A 24,580-nucleotide genomic window follows, 5' to 3' on the forward strand; every position below is an offset into this window, starting at 1 on the left:
CACAACAGGATTCTCTTTGGCTCCACTGCCTTGAAATGCAATTCATTTTCTGTGTCTTCAGTTTTGTTTCGGTTCACATCTGCTTTCATTGCTGAATTCGCTTTGTGTGTTACTAACACTGCCGTTGCATATTAATGCTACCCTGCAATAAATTACACTCCTGGAAATGGAAAAAAGAACACATTGACACCGGTGTGTCAGACCCACCATACTTGCTCCGGACACTGCGAGAGGGCTGTACAAGCAATGATCACACGCACGGCACAGCGGACACACCAGGAACCGCGGTGTTGGCCGTCGAATGGCGCTAGCTGCGCAGCATTTGTGCACCACCGCCGTCAGTGTCAGCCAGTTTGCCATGGCATACGGAGCTCCATCGCAGTCTTTAACACTGGTAGCATGCCGCGACAGCGTGGACGTGAACCGTATGTGCAGTTGACGGACTTTGAGCGAGGGCGTATAGTGGGCATGCGGGAGGCCGGGTGGACGTACCGCCGAATTGCTCAACACGTGGGGCGTGACGTCTCCACAGTACATCGATGTTGTCGCCAGTGGTCGGCGGAAGGTGCACGTGCCCGTCGACCTGGGACCGGACCGCAGCGACGCACGGATGCACGCCAAGACCGTAGGATCCTACGCAGTGCCGTAGGGGACCGCACCGCCACTTCCCAGCAAATTAGGGACACTGTTGCTCCTGGGGTATCGGCGAGGACCATTCGCAACCGTCTCCATGAAGCTGGGCTACGGTCCCGCACACCGTTAGGCCGTCTTCCGCTCACGCCCCAACATTGTGCAGCCCGCCTCCAGTGGTGTCGCGACAGGCGTGAATGGAGGGACGAATGGAGACGTGTCGTCTTCAGCGATGAGAGTCGCTTCTGCCTTGGTGCCAATGATGGTCGTATGCGTGTTTGGCGCCGTGCAGGTGAGCGCCACAATCAGGACTGCATACGACCGAGGCACACAGGGCCAACACCCGGCATCATGGTGTGGGGAGCGATCTCCTACACTGGCCGTACACCACTGGTGATCGTCGAGGGGACACTGAATAGTGCACGGTACATCCAAAGCGTCATCGAACCCATCGTTCTACCATTCCTAGACCGGCAAGGGAACTTGCTGTTCCAACAGGACAATGCACGTCCGCATGTATCCCGTGCCACCCAACGTGCTCTAGAAGGTGTAAGTCAGCTACCCTGGCCAGCAAGATCTACATCTACATCTACATCTATACTCCGCGAGCCACCTTACGGTGTGTGGCGGAGGGTACTTATTGTACCACTATCTGATCCCCCCTTCCCTGTTCCATTCACGAATTGTGCGTGGGAAGAACGACTGCTTGGAAGTCTCCGTATTTGCTCTAATTTCTCGGATCTTTTCGTTGTGATCATTACGCGAGATATATGTGGGCGGTAGTAATATGTTGCCCATCTCTTCCCGGAATGTGCTCTCTCGTAATTTCGATAATAAACCTCTCCGTATTGCGTAACGCCTTTCTTGAAGTGTCCGCCACTGGAGCTTGTTCAGCATCTCCGTAACGCTCTCGCGCTGACTAAATGTCCCCATGACGAATCGCGCTGCTTTTCGCTGGATCGTGTCTATCTCTTCTATTAATCCAACCTGGTAAGGGTCCCATACTGATGAGCAATACTCAAGAATCGGACGAACAAGCGTTTTGTAAGCTACTTCTTTCGTCGATGAGTCACATTTTCTTAGAATTCTTCCTATGAATCTCAACCTGGCGCCTGCTTTTCCCACTATTTGTTTTATGTGATCATTCCACTTCAAATCGCTCCGGATAGTAACTCCTAAGTATTTTACGGTCGTTACCGCTTCCAATGATTTACCACCTATGGCATAATCGTACTGGAATGGATTTCTGCCCCTATGTATGCGCATTATATTACATTTATCTACGTTTAGGGAAAGCTGCCAGCTGTCGCACCATGCATTAATCCTCTGCAGGTCCTCCTGGAGTACGTACGAGTCTTCTGATGTTGCTACTTTCTTGTAGACAACCGTGTCATCTGCAAATAGCCTCACGGAGCTACCGATGTTGTCAACTAAGTCATTTATGTATATTGTAAACAATAAAGGTCCTATCACGCTTCCCTGCGGTACTCCCGGATCTCCGGATCTGTCCCCCATTGAGCATGTTTGGGACTGGATGAAGCGTCGTCTCACGCGGTCTGCACGTCCAGCACGAACGCTGGTCCAACTGAGGCGCCAGGTGGAAATGGCATGGCAAGCCGTTCCACAGGACTACGTCCAGCATCTCTACGATCGTCTCGATGGGAGAATAGCAGCCTGCATTGCTGCGAAAGGTGGATATACACTGTACTAGTGCCGACATTGTGCATGCTCTGTTGCCTGTGTCTATGTGCCTGTGGTTCTGTCAGTGTGATCATGTGATGTATCTGACCCCAGGAATGTGTCAATAAAGTTTGCCCTTCCTGGGACAATGAATTCACGGTGTTCTTATTTCAATTTCCAGGAGTGTACTTCTAAACCATGAGAAAAATACTATAAACAAAGTTCCCTTGTCTGTTATTTACATGTAGCACTCTGAAGATACTTACCCTTGAAGTATGCAGGAAAGAATGAGTGGGAATGCCAGCTGTATGCTGTAGTAGTGTATTACACATTTTGTTAATTGAAGTTTGTCTTGGCATTTACATTTCTTATATCTGTTGTTGACTATTTTCCTGTTAGGTACAATAATATGAGATTGGAAGGTAGAGAGGAGAACAGGTGATCTTTTGTATTTCTAACGCCATGTATATTAACAATAAAATACTTTTCTAGTTAATAATTGTTTCTATTTATGTTAGAGAGATTACAACGTATTGAGAGGCTAGCTGACATGTCAGGAGCTTCAGAAACACTGGACTGGTATTCATTACAGAACTCCCCAGGGGACTTACCACTCTTTCATGAGTACAAGCTTGGTAACCATGGGGCCCCAGCCGTTGCAACATTGATTCCTCTTTCTGAGCTGCAAACCTACACTTAGACTATCCCTTACCTCCTCTGTGTTTCCATTGGATGATTCTTTTGGTGTAGACCCTGCTTGGACTTTGTTCATAATTTTGGTCTTGATTTCTAGTTTCACGGTACTATCTTCATCTTGCGCACCTGTTCAGAGTGGGTGGCACTGTTGCGGATAGTTTGCACATGAAACGACTTGAACTTCCACCGGCTTGTGGTTACACGGTCCCAAAAATCGTTTCAAATGGCAAGGCCTTGTACGATGCAAGAAAATACAATCCTAGTGCATTCCCTTCCCTTGCCACACTGTGAGAGGCATGCAGGACTAGATGACAAGGAGCAAAATCCTCCCTCCAATTCCTGGTCTGTACCTGGATCGACGAGGGCACCTTTCTGGTTACAAAGTCTTTATTTTTTTTTATGGAAAACATTGAAGACAAATACGGGATGTTGCAGCCATCTCTAAGATGAAGAGCTGTTCCTTCCTCATTAAAACACCATCTCCTGCCCAGTCACAGGTGCTGCTTTGTTGTGAAAAGTTTAGTGACATCCCTGTGACCGTCACTCCCCACAAGTGTCTCAATAAGGTCCAGGGCATCATCTTTCACTGTGACCTCCTCCTGCAATCTGACAATGAGCTGCAGGCCAACTTTAGAGTGACAGGGTGTGCACTTCATCCATTGTGTCCATAGGGGATCAAGGGAAAACGGAGTTGCTATCAGGGCCGTCATCTTGGGTTTGGAGGGTGATGCTTGAGAAGGTCAAGGTGTGGCATGAAACACAATGTTCCTCCTCCTAAGAGGAGCTTCAGGTTTATGAAGTTAGGACATATGTTTCTCCATTGTACTGCTACATCTAACTGTAGGGATGTAGTCATCCACTGCACACAAATGTTCTTTGTGTTCCTCCCCCCATGTGTGTAAACTGTGGCAAGCTCCGCTCTCCCTGCTCACCCGATGACTCTATTTTCAAGTGTGAGAAGAAAATCAGGCGTGTAAGACACTGAACATGCTCACATATCAAGAGGCCAGAAAAAAGTAGAAGTATCTTAAAACCAGACCAATTACAGTCTTACGCTACAGCTGTAATGTCATTGCCTTCTCTGTCGATGGTGCCTGTTGCGTCTCTTACAGTAGGCACCTTGCATTGATACCTGTATCCTGGGCAGTTTGGGATCCCTTCTGGTGCTTCCACTGCACCCAGTTCAGGAACATTGGCTCCCAGTCTGCCAGGAACACTGGTCCCCATCCATCACTCGGAGGCATCTCATCCTCCTCTGGCTTCTCTAGCTAGGAAGAGGTCCCTTGGGCTTCCTTCCACAGTTCCTGCTGGTCCACAGCTAGATGCCAGCTGGTGGCTGAAGGAACCACAGGCTGCTGGCCATTGAACTCCTCATTGTTCCTCTGTCCCTGAAACCAATTTAGGGAGATCTTCTCCATCCTCATCTTGTAAGAAATGCCGATGGCCACCACATCACTGGACTCTGCATGTTCTCCTTTTCTGTCCAAGGTGGAGATCCTTGTGGCACCTGAAGAACCAGATCTCCGCTGCAAGGTGCTGGGGAACCTATGTCAGTGAATCCTTTGATGTCTCAACTGATGGCAGTACATGACCTTTAATTGTAACCAGCACCCCATAAGTAGCTTCATGCCCCCACAGTATTCAGACACCCTGAGACCAGTAGAATAATAATGTGTTTTTTCACCATTGCCTGAGCTACAGCAGCTTTTAAGCACATATCCTGCATTCTGTACTGCCATCCAGGAAACAGTTTAGTGGTTCTACCTGCCTTATTTCTTCGTTTGTTGTCTATGGTGTCGACGTACTGCGTTGCTACACAGGCTGAAAAATGAAGTTTGTACTTTGGACACTGACTACTGTAAATAGCTTAGCAGACAAGTACACATTTGCATTTCACCATAGTTTACTTTCACTTTTTACAACCAACCATATAAACATTTAATATGGTCAGTGCACTATTGTTTAACTTTCCATAAGCCTCATTAGTAGTTTGCAGGTGAACATCCATATATTGCTACAATAATTTACTGTTAGTCATGTATCTGCAGTAAAAGCCTAACCACACAGTTCAGTCTTTCAAATAAATTGAACAGTCACTTTCAGTGCTTGTTACTTGTTACTTGTACTACGACGGTTAAGCCAAATTATTTGTTTGAATCATGAAATTAACAAATATAAGTACACGAACAATACTTTGGACAAAACTTTTAATTACTTTGGAATTAATTAAGAGCCAGCTCTGCTAAAATGTTTTTGAATAGAGCTAAACAGATCCTTTAAAAATACTAGTAGTTGCTCCTCCAAATGTTTATAATTAGTACAGAATTTATATTTGTTTAGAAGTCAACAGTAGAATTTAAGTTATGAAACAATTACTGATTTCACCCTATAACAAAAGATATTAACTAGGTATAGTTGAAATAAGTTAGAAAATCAATTAGATTCATAAAACTAAGCACAAAATTAGATCTCGTGTTATATTCTTTAAAACTGAGGGCCAACCTTTCTTTTTATGAAATACAGATTATGTTAATAGTAATGAGTTCAAATTGGGGGGGGGGGGGGGGGGAAACGAATTTAAGGAGGCAGGTGGAAAAGCAAGAGGGGGAAGTAAAATTATTCCAGCTTGCTTCGTCACAATGGTCTCCAGCAACTGGAAGACCTGTCCTTCATGTCTACCGAGGTTATTTTGAGAATCGTACCGATTATGGTTATAAGAGGGGTTTGTATGTGTGTGCTGGACACTGTATGCTGTGACCTTGTGCCTCTTGTTACACTGTTGGAAGCTTTGGCCGTCTGGGTACGGACACGGGCACAACAGGATTTTACCATCTGTAAACGATCATTGGCCTTGGTAAAGACATCGAAACTTTAAAGGCACAGCTCGATCTTTGACTCTTGAACTCTGGTGCCCCCACACACTTCAGCGTGGCATACACAACTTATTTGGCCATTGATCTCTTCTTTAGCAGTTCTGGTCTTCTACCGTGTGTTCAGTGGAGGGTCCATGATGACCTGTGTGATAATGAACACTTCCTGATCTTCTTCCCTCCCTCAGCGTTGCTCCTCTGGATCCTTGCCCAGGTGGGTTCTTCATAATTCTGACTGGGACAAGTTCACCTCTGCTGTCTACCTTAACTCCAATCGCAATTGGGATCCCGCCATTGGAAGATGATACCCTGGTGGACCCCAGAGATCACTGCAGCCATTAGGCACCATAGGTAGACTCTTTTGGCACTCATCACTGTTACACCTCGTTGCCTTTAAATGGCTCTATGACTGCATTCACTACCTCATAAAATGACAAAAGCAAGAATCCTGGGAATGGTACATTTCCGCCATTGGATCACATACCTCTCCAACACAGGTATACCTAGATTTGCCATGTGTACTGATCCAAACACTGTTGCCGAACAGATTTGTGAGCATTATGCTCGCGCATCTGCGTCTCATAACCCCCACCCCACCTTTCAGCTCATAAAACAACTGGTGGAATGAATGCGCTTATCTTCTGTTGCCCACCACATGGGGCCATATGATGCTCCATTCAATGGATGGGCTCTCAGTTGATTATCAACGTCACATCCTTGTCCACTTCAGTCGGATCTGGAACGAGGGTCGTTTCCTATCTGAGTGAAGAGAAAGCATGTTGGTTCTGGTACTGCAACCAGTTAAGAACTGCCTTTAGATGGGCAGTTATCACCCAGTCAACATACCGATTTCCTCTGTAAGTTGCTTGAATGTGTGGTGAGCAAGCCGCTGTGATGCTCCTTGAGTCTCGGGGCCTTTTGGCTGCATCTCAAGGCTGTTTTTGCAAAGGCCACTCCACTGCTGATAATTTGTTTCACCTGGAGTCCACCATCCAGATGGCCTTTGCACGTCATCAGCACCACATCACTGTCTTTTTTGACCTACAGAAGACTTAAGGCCTGACATAGTGTCACCACATCCTTAGTCCATTACATGTGTGGGGTCTCTGAGGTCCACTCCCAGTTTTTGTCATGAACTTCCTGTCGCATCATACATTCCAAGTACATCCCCCCCCCCCCTCCTCTCCCCATATTCAAGAGAATGGTGTCCTGCAGGGCTCTGTAATCAGAATCTCTCTCTCTCAGGTGGCTATCAGTGGGCTATTGGTGACTGTGTGGTCTTCATATCACCCTCCTTATATGCCGACAATGTTTGCTTTTATTATTGCTCCTTTAACTTGGTTGTTGCTAAGTGTTGCCTACAGGATTCCATACGAAAGGTGCAGTTATGGGCTCTCATCCATGGATTTTGGTTTTCAGCCACCAAGACTCAAGTCATGCACTTCAGTCACTGTTATACTGCCCACCCACATCCAGGCTTTATCTAGTCAGTCAGTTACTTCTTGTAGTTGAGATGCACTGCTTTCTGGGACTATTCTTCGATTCAGAGCTGACATGGTTTCCCCACCTTCATCAACTTAAGCGAAAGTGCTGGTGACAGCTCAATGCAGTTCGCTGCACTAGTAACACTGTCTGGGATGCAGATCGCTCTACCCTTCCCCTGCTCTACAAAGCCCTGATTCAGTCCCATTTTAACTATGAGAGTCTTGCATATGGTTCTGCATTACCCTCAACATTGGGAATACTGGACCCCGTTGGCTATTGTGGAGTCAAACTTGCAACAGGAACCTTCTGAACTAGCCCTATGAACAGCCTACTAGTCGACGTTGGAATCTCTCCATTACCTATCAGGTACCAACAACAGCTGCTGAATTATACTATACATGTTCGTAGCTTCCTTGAACATCCCAGCTACCATGTCTCATTCCCTGGAAGGGAGCTCTATCTCCTTCAGCAAAACGGAGAACTGGGATACAATTGCTGCATGCCTCCATTGTATCTGTTCGGAACTGCAACTTCCTCCACTGTCACCTCTGCTCACGGAGACATCGCATCTGCTCCCGTGGCTTTTGCCCCTACTCCGGATTTGTCTCGAAATCTCCTTCCGTTCAAAAGGTCCTTTGACCCCACAATTTTTAGCCGCCTGTTCTTGGGTTGTGATTGAGAAGTGTCTTGGTTTGGAAGTGGTATTCACACATGGCTCAACAGTCAACAGATGAACAGGCTGTGCATACACATGTACATTACAGTGAACTCCACTCTCTACCAGACAGCTGCAGTGTCTTCACTGCTAAATTGATGGCCATTAAATGAGCACCGAGCCATGTCTGTTTTTGCACTGGCAAAAGTATCTTAATCTGTAGTGACTCCCTTAGCAGCCTTCAGGCTGTAGACCAATGTGGCTCTCATCACACACAGGTTACGACTATCCAGGATCTTGTCTCTGACTTCCATTAAGTGGTGTGGCCAGTCATTTTCGGTTGGACCGCCGGTCATTTTGGGGTTTCAGGAAATGAACGAGCTGACTGGTTGGCCAAGCTGGCCATGAGGATGCTGATTCTGGAAGTTGGGGTCCCAGAACTGGATCTTTGGTCGTTCATGCGCCATGGATTGTTGAAGTCTGGAACTCGGATTGATCTGTCCTGATGGTCCCAAACAAACTGAGAACATTTAAGGAGACCACAACCACATGGCAAACTTAATGTGTCTCACAGGGAATCCGCTGTCCTCTGTAGGCTCGGTATTGGTTACACTCAGCTGACATATGGCTACATTCTCAGACGTGAGGATTCCTCTCATTGCCAAACCAGAACCCTCCTGACGGTGGCCCTCTTACTCTTAGATCGCTTAGGTTGGCTACTTGAGCTTTGAGAGTTTTCAAATAAAAAACAATCAGAGACATTAAAAGATACTACTTTTGAACATGCCATTGTGAAATGTAATAAATTAAAACAACAAATAAGTTTAAAAATTTTAAATTGTTAAAAAAGAAATGGTTAAATGTTAGTATGTGATTCTGAGGCACTCTTTCAGTGATCATTGAAAAAATAGTAACACACACAAAAACCTAACAAAATAAGACGAGAATGATAAAATAACTATGGAAAAACCAAATGAATGACTGAAAAAAAAAATGAAGCAAGTAATCAGCACCCTCTGTTGCTGTAGCCACTAGAATGCAGTGTAGGTGAGAAATGGTTGGAAGAATGTAACAGCCAGAAGGCCTTTCATGCAAAGAACAAGAGGAGGAGGAGGAGGATGAAACATTGGACCAGTCAGTTAATAAGATTATATAGTCAAATAGGCGTACAAACAAAGGAGGAACAGTTGAACACGAGGGTAATACAGTCAATGCAAGAAAATAAGCAAATACGTAAAGCATGGTAATTCGGTAACAAGAAGGCAATTTATTCATAAGTGAGGTGTCCAACGATTAACTCTTGCAATACCAAAGGGGGGCGGGGGTGATACTTTATGCTCACCCTTTGAAAGAATTGTAACCTAGTTAGTTTCTTTATATTTTAAAATTTTGAAAAAAAAAATATTAGTTTTAATGAATTCTTCTATCAGATTCCATATATGTTTGAAATTTTTCAGTTAAACTTCATCAAAAAATTTAAATCTTAGTAGTAAATGCCATTTTCCCTAGTGGAAGTTGTATTCAATATTTCCAGTTTCAGGCCTGCCTTACATGTCACAGTCTCTATAAAAAGTGATTGAGAGGAAAAGTCAACGACAATGAAGGAAATGTGCATTTTTTTATATTTATTTGTGGGGTCATAAAGTACATTGCTATCACTAAGTGTGCGTTAAAAGCTATTTTCAGGTGCTGGACACTGATCACATGTCAATACCTCTTTCAAAAGTACATTGTTAATATAATTCAACAACAGTTAACTTTTTATTTGCTCAGTGTTATTGGGTGGGGTGGGCATAAAGTAGGTTAGTGTAAGACATAGTCGAACAAAGCAAAATAGCAGTACTACAGCATCGCTTTGACCATTGAGCACACTTCGTGGCACCTGTTTTTTGGCTTTATAAATTTGAAGCTCTTCTGATAAATTGAGAGCATTACCTTCTTCCACCCTGCGGAGAATACACATTCTGTGAATGCTCCCTATATTATGGCGGGTTTCTGATAAATGCAGTCCCAAGGTAGGTTGTTCCTTAAACCCTTTGTAACAAGAGTGGCTAGTTTGGCTGATATAATACTTGACCACAATTAATTCTGTATACCCCAGAGCTTTCAAATTTATAGTAAGCACTTCCGGCTAATGTTTTACATAAAGTCTTCCATAAAGTCTTCCATAAATCTCTAACCACAGGCGATTTTTCCGATTTTTTTTTTCCCCAGACAAAATTGTGAGATATTTTTATTTGGCAATTAGAATAATTATAAGGGTTTAACTGTAGGAATGAAGCAAAACACCCAAAAACTTAATTTAGAGTTGATTTTTAATTGATATTTAATGTAAATAATGTGGGAAATGTGGAAACTTACTGATGAATTTTTTGAGGGATATGTCTTAAAGCAAGGTTCCGTGCGCAAGCTTGGGAGTACGAGTACAAAATTACCACATATTACTATTTAGGGATGTAACTGTCATTGCTGAATTTATTGCAAACAAATCAGATTCGTTGGTATTCAGATACAGTAAAACATTAAAGTGGTGTGCTTCAGATGCTGCTTCTGTGTAATGACACGTTTGCACTTTTCTTACGTGACAAACAAGCTGTAGAGAAGTGTAGCTTGGAGGTCATCCACAACTTGCTTAATTTTGCAAATGTGTGTCCTTACATTTTCAGGTGTGTATTCAGTAATCTTAAAGATAATTACTTTCTGGACGGAAAGGTTTTCCGTTTCAAAATCAGTGTGACAGTTTAAGAGAATTACCCAAGTGTTAACAGTCCATTTAGTTGTTACAGGAGGATATATTACTGCTAAACTATATATATTTTATGTTAATCTATAATGTTAAATAAATTTATGAAAAAAGGAAACAAGATTAAGCATCAATCTAATTCAAGTTGTACTAAACTACTGCAACCTATTCCTAATATCTAAAACCCATAAGAGAAAGACTTCCTGAACAGAACTTGAAAGAAAGTGTAGTAATGTAATGATGATTACAAATTATGTTTTTATTTATAGTAAAATATGTAATTGAAATTAAAAACATTTTAATTTTAATGTAAATTGTAGGTGAATGCAATACCTTAGAAGAGAAAGTAATTGATCGGGAATTGCTGCTGAGAAAACTGTCTGGCGAAGATGTCACAGATGGGTCTCGAAGGGCAAAATTGCAAAGAGGAAGGCCACTAGTTTCTCAACGTCCATATAAAATTAAAGAAAGAGCTGAAAGCTTACCAGATTTAATGATAGTCCATGACATGTCTCATGGAGCACACACCTTCCCTGATGTTTCAACAGCAGGTCAGTCAGATGTCGCACCAAGAGAGAGTCAGGAGTTAGAAGAAAACAGTGCCGATTGTTTTAATGAGGTGCAAAATAAACTTGTGACAACAAACAACAATAAAGATTATCTGCGGTTGTATTACGATAAAATGCCTGATATTAATGAAGGCGAGGTGGAAAACATTGCAGATTCTGAAAATAAGCCCACTACGCAATTAAATTCTGTGAATACTACAGCTATAGCTGAAACATGTAACAAAAAGTTGGTGAACTTTCACAATCGAGCCAGACTGTCAGACATAATTGTTTATAGGCCTGTGGAAATGATGAATATAGGTGAAAATAAGTATATTGAACAAACTCAGAAAAACAAAATTTTGGTGCAGACTTCAGATCAAAATGAAAATTGGAAGGATCATCTGGATGGTTTCTCAGGGCTTTTCAGTAACAAAACACCACACACATTATATGAAAATGGGAAAGCCTTACTCCAAGAGAGTGTGGCACCTTCTCAATTATCAGGAAGTGGAAATGGAAATTTATGTGGCAATTGTAGTCCAGCTGAAGCAGAAGATCTGTCTGGCACTATCTGCTGCTCTTGTTGGGATTTGCAGAGTGAACAGGAAAATAACCAGAAAGGAAAGTCTGTACACTCATGCATGGAAAAACACTGTGATAAAAATGCAACTTTAGTAGACAAAAATGAGAAAATAACATTTAAGCTTAAAAAAATATTTCCATCTTCAAATAAGAAACAAAACCTGGAAACCTTGCACAAAGTGAAACCTGAAACGAGAAATGTTAATCATAGGAAGCAGAATTTGTCCCCACGTGTGACAAAAAAAAGGATTAAGTTTCCTGACAATGACACTTCAAGATTTAAAAACATAATTCATAAAGCGTTTGCATGTCCAGACAACAAAGAGAGAGCCACTGTGGCATCCAATGCATCTGATAGTGATTGTTGCTCAGTAGACTCATTCACAGTATCATCTACAGATAAACTGTCTCATCGCTCCATAGGAAACAGACATACTTTGGATCTTGCAGATATTGATACTAACAATGAAACTCAGATTTTTGATATACACTGGAGATTCTCAGATGTGAAAGCAAGTGACTCGTTCCTCTCAAAAATAGCCAAGTTTGAAAGTTTACAGAGACCTACTGCATCACTTTGCGACTTGCCACAAATGGGAGTTGTGTTAAGGGCCAAAGACAGCAGTAAACCACAGAGTCCAACACAGCGATGGTCCAGCCCAAGCAGTTCTCTCGTATGTTGTAAGTTTTGCATCAAACCACAAGCATCTCTGTGTCACTTTGCAGTGTCTTCTGCTATGTGTGACTGTTTCAGTGTGGAAAAGGATCTCCTTTCTTCAGCATGCGATTTGGTATGCTTTCCCTTCCAGGCTTGGCTGTTTGCACAACAGTGTCGGTTTGTCTGTTCTTGTTATTCTATGACGTATGCTACGGAACATAAGCACTCCTGCATCCATTATGTGGCTTTAGCAGAAAGTCAGTCACAGATGAACAAATGGTGAAATGTGTTCTATGAAAATGGAGTTTAGTTAAGTTACAACAGATTAGATAGGTGTTCTACATTGTAGCTACAGGTCAATAAAAATGTCACTCTACATTCCTGAATTGTTGTAATTAGTGCTGCCTACAGAGTGAGAGAAAGTGATTGAGTGTGCGCGTGCATGCTTTAGTGCTTGCGTTTGGGGGGTGGGGAGGTTGTTTTGAAATGGTAGATGGAGCTTTTGCACCGTTTCATTAGGAGCCTCTGAATGGTTCTTCTGAGACATATGTTTCACTTTAGCTACTTCTGACAGAATAAAGATACTTAGAATCTATTTTCACTTCACTGAATAATCTCCATCACCTCATAAAATGGTGAACTCTATGTTGTTGTAATCTTATTAACCATTGACATGTAGTTATCAAACTCATTTTATTTTGAATGAAAATATATACCCTGCCACCTCCCCATCCCCCCCTCTCTTCCCCACGGCCCCCCTCCCCACCCCAGTAAGTAATGCCCCACATTTTTTTTTAAAAACCATAAATATACATAGACAAATGTCCTTGGTGGTACTTCACATTTTATGTTTGTTCTGTGCGCTGGTGAAGTTTCGAACTGTTCTGGCAGGTGGCAGAGCCATAGTACAACGTCAAAATGACATCTGTATACGACTCAAATTACAAGCAGTGTGTTGTTATTGAATTCTTGTGTGCAGAAAAAGAAACTGTGGTAAACATCCATAAACATTTGTGTGCAGCAAAAGGCGATTCTGCAGTTGATAGGAGTACAGTTGGATGATGGGTAAAGAAAGTTACAGCCTCAGGAGATGCAGAAACAGACATGCTGAATCATGCGGATGCCATTATTTGTGGTGACCAGCGCACCAGGACTCGACAATTGGCTCTACAGTTTTCAGTCAGCATTGGAAGTGCATCTGCAATGATCGAGACTCTTGAATACTTAAAGAGATGCACACCATGGGTTCCACGAATGCTCACAGTGGACCACAAGATTCAAAGAAAGGCCATTTCATCTGAATTGTTGGAGTGTTTTGAGACTGATGGAGAGGACTGTTTATCACAGATCAGTATGGGGGGGACGAAAGCTGGGTGCACCATTTTGTGCTGGAAACAAAAAGGCTGTCCATGGTGTATCATCATCCTTATTCACCACAAAAGAAGAAATTCAAGGCAACCCCCTCTGCCTGTCAAGTCATGGTGACAGCCTTCTGGGCTTGTGATTGTGTCATTCTCGAGGATGTGATGCCAAGAGGGTCAACCATCAAATTCAGAGGTATACGTGAAGGCTCTGAATAAACTTGAGAACCGTTTCCGACTTGTTCTATCAGACAATAATCTTGCCCACACACTAGTCTGAGAACCTGAGAACACACTGCCAAACTGGGTTGGACGTCATTGCCTCATCCACCCTACAGTCCAGACCTGGTACCCTCGGACTTCCATCTCTTTGGGCTACTTGAAGATGAAGAGTGTGTTTGTCATGCAGTGAAAACATGGCTACACCTACAAGACAAGAGCTTTTACCAGCAGGGAATACATGCGCTTGCACAACGTTGGCATATGGGCATAGAACGTGATGGAGACTACATAGAAAAATAGGACATGGACAAGACATGTTGATGTATATTGTCACCAAATTCTGTCTCTTAACAATAAATCTGTTATGAAGGAAAAAAAAGTGGGGCATTACTTATTGAATGACCTTCATAGGTTTAGTTCAGTCTTCTTTTTTCGGGCATTCTCCATGTTGTTGTGCATGAAAAATATTTACAACTTAATAATGCTACAACATTAAATATTTTATGAGCACCATAAAGTAAATGAAGCTAAGAATATCTCCCATTATTCCTAATATATGCAGACTTTGATTCCACTGTTCTCCATTCAAATCTTCAGAAGTGCGATACTCAATTTCTAGAGTATCTACTATCTATGTGAAGTATTTTCCTGTTGAGAGGATCATAATATTTTGAGTGGTGCATATTCAACCCAGAATGAGAACATGGGAAAACATGATTTTAAATACCTAATTTCTTCCCAGACACAAAAATTACATGTGTGATAATAATCTTGGATATAGTAATTTTGCCAGGAGAATCTGAAAATCCAAATAAATTCATCTTACTTGCTCCCTTGTATGACACACAAAGTTTATCAGAACACTTGGTGTCAGGTCATCCCATTACTTCTCGTCAAATGAGTGCCTTATCTCCTTCCTCAGCGTCTCTTATGATAGCCCCGTACGTAATTGGAGGAACCACACTACGTGAAACTGATAAATTACTCGCTGGTTAACCTGGTCCTCTGGCTAACCCCAGTTGTAATCTAGCACATTAAGAAGGTGAGTAGCACAGCAGTGATATTGTGACCTTTCCTGTGAGGGACATGCATATAAGATGGAAAATTGAGTATTGTCCCTTCACGGGCAGAGCAGAATCACATAGTTGAGTCATGAGAATGAACTGGTACTCTCTTCACACTTTCGCTCTGCCTTTCATCTCTGTAGTCTTCAGATTGAGAGAGATGTCTGTGAGTTAGGGCGAGTTAACATTACCTGTGTCAGCAGTGAGTGTCTAATGCAATCTAGCAGCGCCATAACACAATAGTTGCAGCAGCATTGTTGAACCTGTTTTTAGCTTTGCAGTTTTCTGAGAGCTGATGTTTGTATGACAGCAATAATGGGTATCCATTTTTAACTTTGAGCTGGCAGATCATTGTGTTAGTTGTTGCAGATCATTGTGTTAGTTGTTAACAAAACAGTTATAAGGTATGTTCTTCACCAGTTGGATTTATTTTGTATGCAAGAGGGGTGGTGATCACTTCTTCTTTTGTGTTGAAATTTGCTCTCATCATGAAGGCACCGAGTACTATTGTGTGTCATCACTTGCTTGTTCACAGATGTGAGAAAGAAAATACGCAGGCCTTCATCAGGGCTGATCCTGTGAACTAGTATACGAGAAAACCGTCATTTGACTGTGTATTATTGTATTTATCTTTTGTACTGTTCAGATTCTGGCTTTTAAACTGTTGTCAGGTACAATGCTAAAAGTTGTTTGATCATTGTTAAGTTATGTTTGTTAAGGCAGTTAAGTTCTTTTACAGTTAAATCTTAAAGATGTGTGTTAACCTTATTTGACAGTTAAATTTTAAAGACATGGGTTAGCCTTGTTTACTTGCTTTTGACAGCCTTAACAGATATGACTTAATAATGGTCTTACAACTTTTAGCGTTGTACTTGACGATGACATAAAAGCCAAAATCTGGACAGTACAAAAGATAAACATAAGAATACACAGTCAAACGGTGGTTTACCTTTTTAAAAAGTATTGCATGACTGTGGCTCAACGTCATTAAAAAAATTTTAGTATACGGGACTTGAATGTAAAACAATACTAATTGAGTGAAGTTCTGAATGAGGGTGCAGTAGTTGCATTGTTCTGCAGTGTATTGTCTAGTGCCGTTCTTATTCTTCTTGATATTTCAAATAATGTTTTAAGTGTCATGCTGTTAAGCTTGAGTTTTTTGTCCTTATTTTTTCAGGCTTTATGTGTTCATGATTCTCACTGCCTGCTTTGCATTCACTGGGAAACCTGTGTGTTTGCAATTTTTGATGAGTTTTCTTATTTAAAATATGTTATGTTGTATGTAAGAGGTGTTTTTCCAGTCTTGTATGTAATACATCGCTTTCTTAGCAGATGCAGGTTATGGAAGTCTTTGATGGCATTGCTGAATAAGTCTCATTAATTGAGATGCAACTCTTTAGATTGAGAATTAAAACTCACTGGATGCACCTTGGAACCTGAGAGGGTATGATGGTGTTCATAACTCAGCTTTGATACTGCTGGTTTCAGTGCATTAACAAGGGGAAGCTCTCAGACTCGACCAGCTGCTCATGTTTGGCAAATCACTTGTGTGTACCATCTGAGATGAAAGACTCGAAGATGTTTTGGATCAACTTGTGCTTCCCATTTCTGAGAAAATTACCCCTAAAATTTATGATATGCAATTGTCTCATAATTGATGGGATCGATAGATAATTGGAAAATTAAGCACTTTTTGTCAACATATATGGCTTCTGAAAAATGCATATTGTCATGGAAATTGAGCAAAGAAACTTTTTCGACTTCCATTTATGTACCCAAAAGGTACGCGCTGTTACATGAAAACATAGCTGGCATAGTGTCCAAGGTATCTCGCTCAGTAGCAGAGAACTTGTGTAAGATTCCTAGTGGCAGTCTGCATTTTAAAATCGTACTTTTCTGATAACAAGTTTTGTATGGTATTGGAATCCTGGGGTGAACAGACTAACACCATCATGTGTTAAATCATGTGTATAGATGTTGGTGGTCAACTGACTTGCACGGTAGAAGTAATACTGCCAAATTGCAAGCCTGTGTGCTAGTTAAAAACTTTATTTAGAGGCTTCAGAATTAGTCTGCTTCTGGAAACCCAGCAGGAATTGCACAGTCGAGCTGATGCAATAATGATTCACAGCATAATTCATGATTAACTTTTAGCAGCAATTGTTCAGACAATGTATCGTGTGTGGTATTCATCCAGATTAATTCCTGATAAAGAAATGTTTTAAATGTAAACAAAGTGTGTTCTCACAGTCTTCTGATGGAACAATGTAGTTCACAAAGATTGCATTCGTTAGATATGCTTGGTGATTTTTAGTTCTTTATTAATCCAAGTTATTTCAGAAATTTATTTGCCAAAAATAGTTGTTACAGTCTATTGATTTACTAGCCTTATTAACTCTCCTATGCCTACCAGTTTCAGAATGGGGGGATGGGTGTATGTGTTTGTGGGGAGGGTGGGAGGAAGGGGAAGGGTCTGTAGAGTGCAACTGGGTATAGAACACAGGTTCCCCACTCCGCAGACAGTTTGCTTGGTCACTATACCACCAGTGCTTTTCATTTAGCAGCCTTTATGTTATGGGTACATAGGCAGCAGTCAGAAAAGTGTCTTTCCTCGATTTCTAGGAAAATATGCATTTGTGGACTCCATGTATGTTGATGAAAATTGCATGTTTTCCAATATCTATCAATCACATCAATTTTTAGTCGATTGTGTATCATAAACTTTAGGGGTGGTTTTCTCAAAAACGAAGGAGAGTGAGGGGGTGTTAAGCCAAAGCACAGGGTGATACACCCTGATAAATCCAGGAAAAACTTGGGAATTTTTTCATCTGGGAAAAACCCAGGATTTTTTATTTAATTTTGTTTTATATACTTCTGGGAGTTTCTCATCGATTTAGTTCTCAGTGAAATTTTTGCAATTTTGACTGTAAGAATTGATATCTTATAAAGAATTTTATTTAAGTTTGCTACTCCAGAATAGTAGTGCAGCAATAAAACATAAATGAGAGAATGATACCAAAATAAAACTTCAGTTTGGAAAAAAAGTGCCATGTACAACAACAAAACACTGTGAACACACTAGCATCTGTTGACAGCAACATGCGTCGAAGACAATGCAATACTTCTTAACAGGAGACTGCTTTCGATGTGGAGCCCACAAGATTGTGGACCTCCCTTCGATGAGTCTGATGTTTCAACTGTTTACATTTCTAACACATCACAGGAAAATTTTGTGAATGGTGGCTTTTGAAGTGATATTTTTAAAGTAAGTTTCATTTTACGCAAGATGAATTACGTTAAGTGTGAGAATGTGTAACAAATTTCTTAAATCTCATTCAAAACTCAAGTCTTCAAGGACCAACAACTTAGAAAAATATTGGGCCCAGAAAACCAGCCACTTATGGCATTATTTAAAATTTTAGTGGAAGATGTGTGTGTGATGCATCCTGTAGGGTAACACAGGCTAAAAAGGATCAAGCGTCAAGGTTAGTTTTTCATATTCAATTTAGTTCTTTAGCAATTTCACACATAACTGACTTTTCCACGTAAAAGTTCAAGTGCTAGACTGAACATGTATTCAGCCAGGTAACCCATAAAATGTTCGGTGCACAGCAGTGAAATTTATAATTGTGGATGTCAGAAATATCCAGATGCTGCGATTTAAGCTGTGGTCTAACCACATCCTCGAAAAGAAATGGCAAAACATTTTTGACGGCCTGTATTATATATGGGAGCTTAGCTTTTCTTGTAGCTACACTGTGTCTAGATTACATTAAATCGGTAACTTTTCCTATCTGTGTGATCACACTGCTTAACAGTGTTGTTGTATTGGCTGACTAAATCACATGTGTATCTGCTGTCATTGATGGATGAAAAAAAAAGTTCTGAGGTTCGATGCTGGTGTATAAAACCTTCACCATTCGAAGGACCGATAAATTTTGCAGCTCTGAGGGAAAGTATACTGTCACTTAACATGAAGAAAATTCTACTTTCACATGGTGTATAGTGTATTTTCACCAGAGGGAAAGCGAATTTTTAACTGGGAATTCCCCCCCCCCCCCCCCTCCCTCTGCATATACACCTTAAATACCTTAGAGTATTTCTTTCTAGGTTGCACTCAGGTGACATGCCAAATATGACCTGAATTGGTTGGTCTTGGCTGAGACCATCTCCTAGTCAGTTATGATATCCCACATTTTTACTGAAAAAAGAAATATTGAATGATGTGTCTGTTTAGTTGAGAACAGTGGTTTGTGGCTGTAACTTTTTCTGCGTTATCAAAATTCTAATCCAAAGGAAAATAAAAAGAATCGTGTGTATTGTATGCAGCATTCATAATTTTGGCACTGCTATCTATGTTTAAACATTAGCTTGTGATAAATATTTGCGCAAACAATGGCATATTGTTGAATGCATTATCAACTTGAGAACATTGTGTTCAGTTTTGTATATATTAGGTTAGCTCTTGTCCACACTAAAATTTTCAGTGAGTGACCTTTTAATTTTTCTCAGGAAGAGAGGCAGAACATAGGGTCATTAGTATGTGTGTTCTGTGTGTATTGCATTTTCAACAATTCATAATGGCTTTAAATGGCTTTCTTGTGCATATTAAGTTGAGTGATTGCATTAATTACAAAATTATCTCTTGTCTTTATTATTCTGAAATTTGTGCATTTCGTACTGTGTGGATTACAGCAGCCACGCCAAAACCACCGACTTCAGCTACACTGGGAATTAGAGTGCCTACTTCAGCCATGCAAGAAACTGGCTGTCCAACATCTACTGTGACAAATAGTGTTCCACAGGAGATAACATTGAGAGGCAGGGAAATTGGAGTTTCCCGACAAGATAGCCAGATTTCTGTCAAATCTCTGATAGAGAGCATCGAGAATGCAACCAAACAGGCAAAAGGTGGTAAGATAACAATATTTTACACTCCCATTGCTGTAAGCCTTTCATTGTTTTGTAGTGGTACAGAAATGCACTTATTGTTAAACATCAGTAGAAAGACTATGATGTATTAGTGGTATAGAATTACATTGCGGTTTCTAGTAGGACAGTGCAGCCTAAAATGGGCTCAATTCCGTATGGGACAGTCTGATTTCAGGTTTGAAGTGCCAATGTCAGGATGATTTCGTCAAGGTGACCTAATTCATATCCAAGCTAACTCTTGAGTTCAGTCACCTTGACTTTAATAAGTCATTAAACTCCAAATTTTATTCCATATTTCTTCACATGATTTTCTTCTACTTGCCTGTGACATGAACTTCCTTCCAATAAATCACACATTTCTTCGTGTGTGTGTTTTACTTGTTTTCCTTATTCATTTGTATCAAATACTAATGCTGTTGTAGTTATTGCAATAAATATGAAGTGAATGAAATGCACTGAAATAAAATGAGTGAATTAATTGGATTGTCATCAGTAAAGATGCAAGAACATGAAATGGGTGATTTCATCTTAAATCGTACAGATTACGTCAACTCGTGGTCATGAATTTCTCTGGAAAAAATATATATTACACGTTATATCATGTGTGTTAAGAAATGAAGTATTTTCAGGTTATCTTAATTTTTGTAAATGGTATAGCCTTTTGAAAAATGTATATTTTGCAACTAACTCTTAAAACAGTAGAGAACAACAAAAATTATGTAACTAATAAACCAAAAGTACTGGAGGCCTGGCAGATATTTTGCGTTAAAGCACCCTCTTAGTGCATTAAATTTAGTTGACACCTACACATTTATGGGCTTCCTTTAACTTACAAATTTAAGACGAAAATACGAAATTGCAGTTAATTTTTCCAGTTTTTTTTAAATTTGGAAAGTCACAGAACGCTATCTGTTCTGTCATTTTTCCACAGACTACAGATGTAATGAGGAAATACAGTAGTGAGAGAGTGAGGTGTGTGAACTGTGAAAAAAGACACAAGAAGGTGGTGTTTAAGAAAAGTGAAAAACACTTCACAGTAGTTGGAAATCTGTCAGAGGTATTGCACAAATTTCTTCTTCCTCAAGTAATGGTATTAGCATCACATTCATTATGCAGGAATTTCTACATTCACGATGAAAAGAAATTTAGTGACAACCCACCTGAATATGAAATTGAAGAAGACATTGGAGATGTTTATATTCCTGGGTGTATGAGAAGTTATAGATGTGTTGAATGTTAGTATTTCTGCTGTAGCCCCTACTATGCCCTTCCTTAAATGTCCAAGAAAACTAAGAAGCACAAGAAGAAAACAGTACGTAAAAAGAAAAGTGGAAGAAATTGACACAAGTTTTACACAAGCAACAGCTTCAAAAGTTTGTGAAGTGTATAATGTAGATGTACTTGGTGCCGAACCTGAAAATAGTGGTATGTGCACAAAATGTGATTTGTGGTTCTAAAACCTAATTATTGCTATCTTGACTGCCAACTATACTGAGAAGGTACAGTTACTGAAGTAGATACCAGGTAGCTACTCTAATCAGCAGATACAGAAATACATACACACTTCCTTACATTATTTGATGTCAAAGGCTCATAAAATAAAGAACGAGAAAGGTATTTGGGATTGCCCAGATTCTTACTGTGGGCATCTGTTGCAAGATGATATGCTTACTGTTGCTCTGGGATATTACCAAAGTAGTGACAAAGATTGCAGCAGGCAAAGCCCTAACCAGGCTGATGTTACCTCTGTTGGTGAAAATGGTGAAAAAGCTAAAAAGGTAAAAAGATATGAGACAAGATCAATAAGAGAAGCATGTCTCCTAACGAAAAACGAGAAACCCAGTTTAAAAATTGGTCTCGCAAAGCTCTACTCTTTACGACCAAAGTGGGTAAAATGCCAGCCAGTGAAGGAAGTATGCACATGTATTTATCGCAGTAATAGTATACAGAGATGGACCTGATGCTTCTGTGTATATGTCAAGAGCTGCATGATAAATGTTGATTGCAGGAGTGTGCAATGTGTCCTGGTACTGTTGAAGCACTACACCTTCAGGATATTGACAGTGATGTAACCTATGCATTGTTGGAGGGCAGAGGGTTGGTGAAGAAGACAGTAGAGCCAGAGAAGTTTGTTACAGAGGTTAGGCATTGTGTCATGAAAGGAATAGCTCACCATCACATCCGGAGGATTCAGAGACAGGCTTTAGCAGAAGTAAAATCGCCCACATCCCAGAATACTACCACACTAGTTCTTCATTTCAACTTTACTGACAACTGATTATTGCAGAACGAATTTCAAACTTACCACTGGCACACATTATAGGTATCAATATTTACATGTGTTTCTCACTTCCTTGGAACATCATACTGTTTTGCTATTGTCAGTGACGATCTCATTTGTGACAGTGCACATGCATGCTACTCCATCAGCATGATAACTGATGACATAGCTTCTAGAGGCCATGCATTTCCTAAACTTGTGTGTGTGACTGATGATGCATCATCTCATTTAAAAAAGTCGCTTTCAGCTTTATGAGCTTGATCAACACTGTAGGTCTCTGTGAACATCTTGCAATGAGATGTAATTTCCAGCATGAAGCTGTTGATGCTATAAGAGATGCTACTGTATTTGTGCACAGCACCTGTCACCCTACCTAAAACCTCTTTCCTCATTACCTTAGCCAGCTTCATCCTGACTCACAACTTCTTCACTTTCGAAGGCCAAACATACCAAGAATTAAAGGGAACAGCCATGGGTACCAGGATGGCCCCCTCGTACGCCAACCTATTTATGGGTCGCTTAGAGGAAGCCTTCTGGGTTACCCAGGCCTGCCAACCCAAAGTTTGGTACAGATTTATTGATGACATCTTCATGATCTGGACTAACACTGAAGAAGAACTCCAGAATTTCCTCTCCAACCTCAACTCCTTTGGTTCCATCAGATTCACCTGGTCCTACTCCAAATCCCATGCCACTTTCCTTGACGTTGACCTCCATCTGTCCAATGGCCAGCTTCACACGTCTGTCCACATCAAACCCACCAACAAGCAACAGTACCTCCATTATGACAGCTGCCACCCATTCCATATCAAATGGTCCCTTCCCTACAGCCTAGGTCTTCGTGGCAAACGAATCTGCTCCAGTCCTGAATCCCTGAACCATTACACCAACAACCTGAAAACAGCCTTCGCATCCCGCAACTACCCTCCCGACCTGGTACAGAAGCAAATAACCAGAGCCACTTCCTCATCCCCTCAAACCCAGAACCTCCCACAGAACAACCCCAAAACTGGCCCACTTGTGACAGGATACTTTCCGGTACTGGATCAGACTCTGAACGTGGCTCTCCAGCAGGGATACGACTTCCTCAAATCCTGCCATGAAATGAGATCCATCCTTCATGAAATCCTCCCCACTCCACCAAGAGTGTCTTTCTGCCATCCACCTAACCTTCGCAACCTCTTGGTTCATCCCTATGAAATCCCCAAACCACCTTCTCTACCCTCTGGCTCCTACCCTTGTAACCGCCCCTAGTGTAAAACCTGTCCCATGCACCCTCTCACCACCACCTACTCCAGTCCTGTAACCTGGAGGGTGTACACGATCAAAGGCAGTGCCACATGTGAAAGCACCCACGTGATTTACCAACTGACCTGCCTACACTGTGAAGCTTTCTATGTGGGAATGACCAGCAACAAACTGTCCATTCACATAAACGGACACAGGCAGACAGTGTTTGTTGGTAATGAGGATCACCCTGTGGCTAAACATGCCTTGGTGCACGGCCAGCACATCTTGGCACAATGTTACACCGTCCGGGTTATCTGGATACTTCCCACTAACACCAGCCTATCAGAACTCCAGAGATGGGAACTTGCCCTTAAATATATCCTCTCTTCCCGCTACCCACCAGGCCTCAACCTCCGCTAATTTCAAGTTGCCGCCACTCATACCTCACCTGTCATTCAACAACATCTTTGCCTCGGTACTTCCGCCTCGACTGACATCTCTGCCCAAACTCTTTGCCTTTACATATGTCTGCTTGTGTCTGTACACGTGCGGATGGATATATATATATGTGTGTGTGTGTGTGTGTGTGTGTGTGTGTGTGCGCGCGCGCCTGTCCTTTTTTCTCACTAAGGTAAGTCTTTCCGCTCCCGGGATTGGAATGACTCCTTAACCTCTCCCTTAAAACCCACATCCTTTTGTCTATCCCTCTCCTTCCCTCTTTCCTGATGAAGCAACCGTGGGTTGAGAAAGCTTGAATTTTGTGTGTGTGTTTGTTAGTGTCTCTATCAACATACCAACGCTTTCGTTTGGTAAGTTAAATCATCTTTGTTTTTAGGCATATCAGGATTAGTAACACACATGAAAGTCTTAATTCTAAATGGAAGTACATTAAGGGAATTCTGTTTAAGAAAGGGAGAAGAGTGGTCTGCTATGAAACCTG

The 24,580-nt window shown here is 41.4% G+C and overlaps 1 protein-coding gene across 4 annotated transcripts in view; it reads left to right on the forward strand.

Moving 5' to 3' along the window:
* Positions 1–24,580, forward strand: part of LOC124711127 (cytospin-A) — a 936,320-nt gene that overhangs the window by 890,195 nt on the left and 21,545 nt on the right. For 2 of the 4 annotated variants that reach the window (XM_047241015.1, XM_047241016.1), the window contains exon 13: positions 19,893–20,111. In XM_047241015.1, the coding sequence (XP_047096971.1) occupies positions 19,893–20,111 (219 nt within the window). The remainder of the gene's footprint in view (positions 1–19,892; positions 20,112–24,580) is intronic. The other 2 variants (XM_047241018.1, XM_047241017.1) reach the window with 2 other exon arrangements.

Source organism: Schistocerca piceifrons, chromosome 8 (genome assembly GCF_021461385.2).
Source record: "Schistocerca piceifrons isolate TAMUIC-IGC-003096 chromosome 8, iqSchPice1.1, whole genome shotgun sequence".
Taxonomy (NCBI): Eukaryota; Metazoa; Arthropoda; class Insecta; order Orthoptera; family Acrididae; genus Schistocerca; species Schistocerca piceifrons.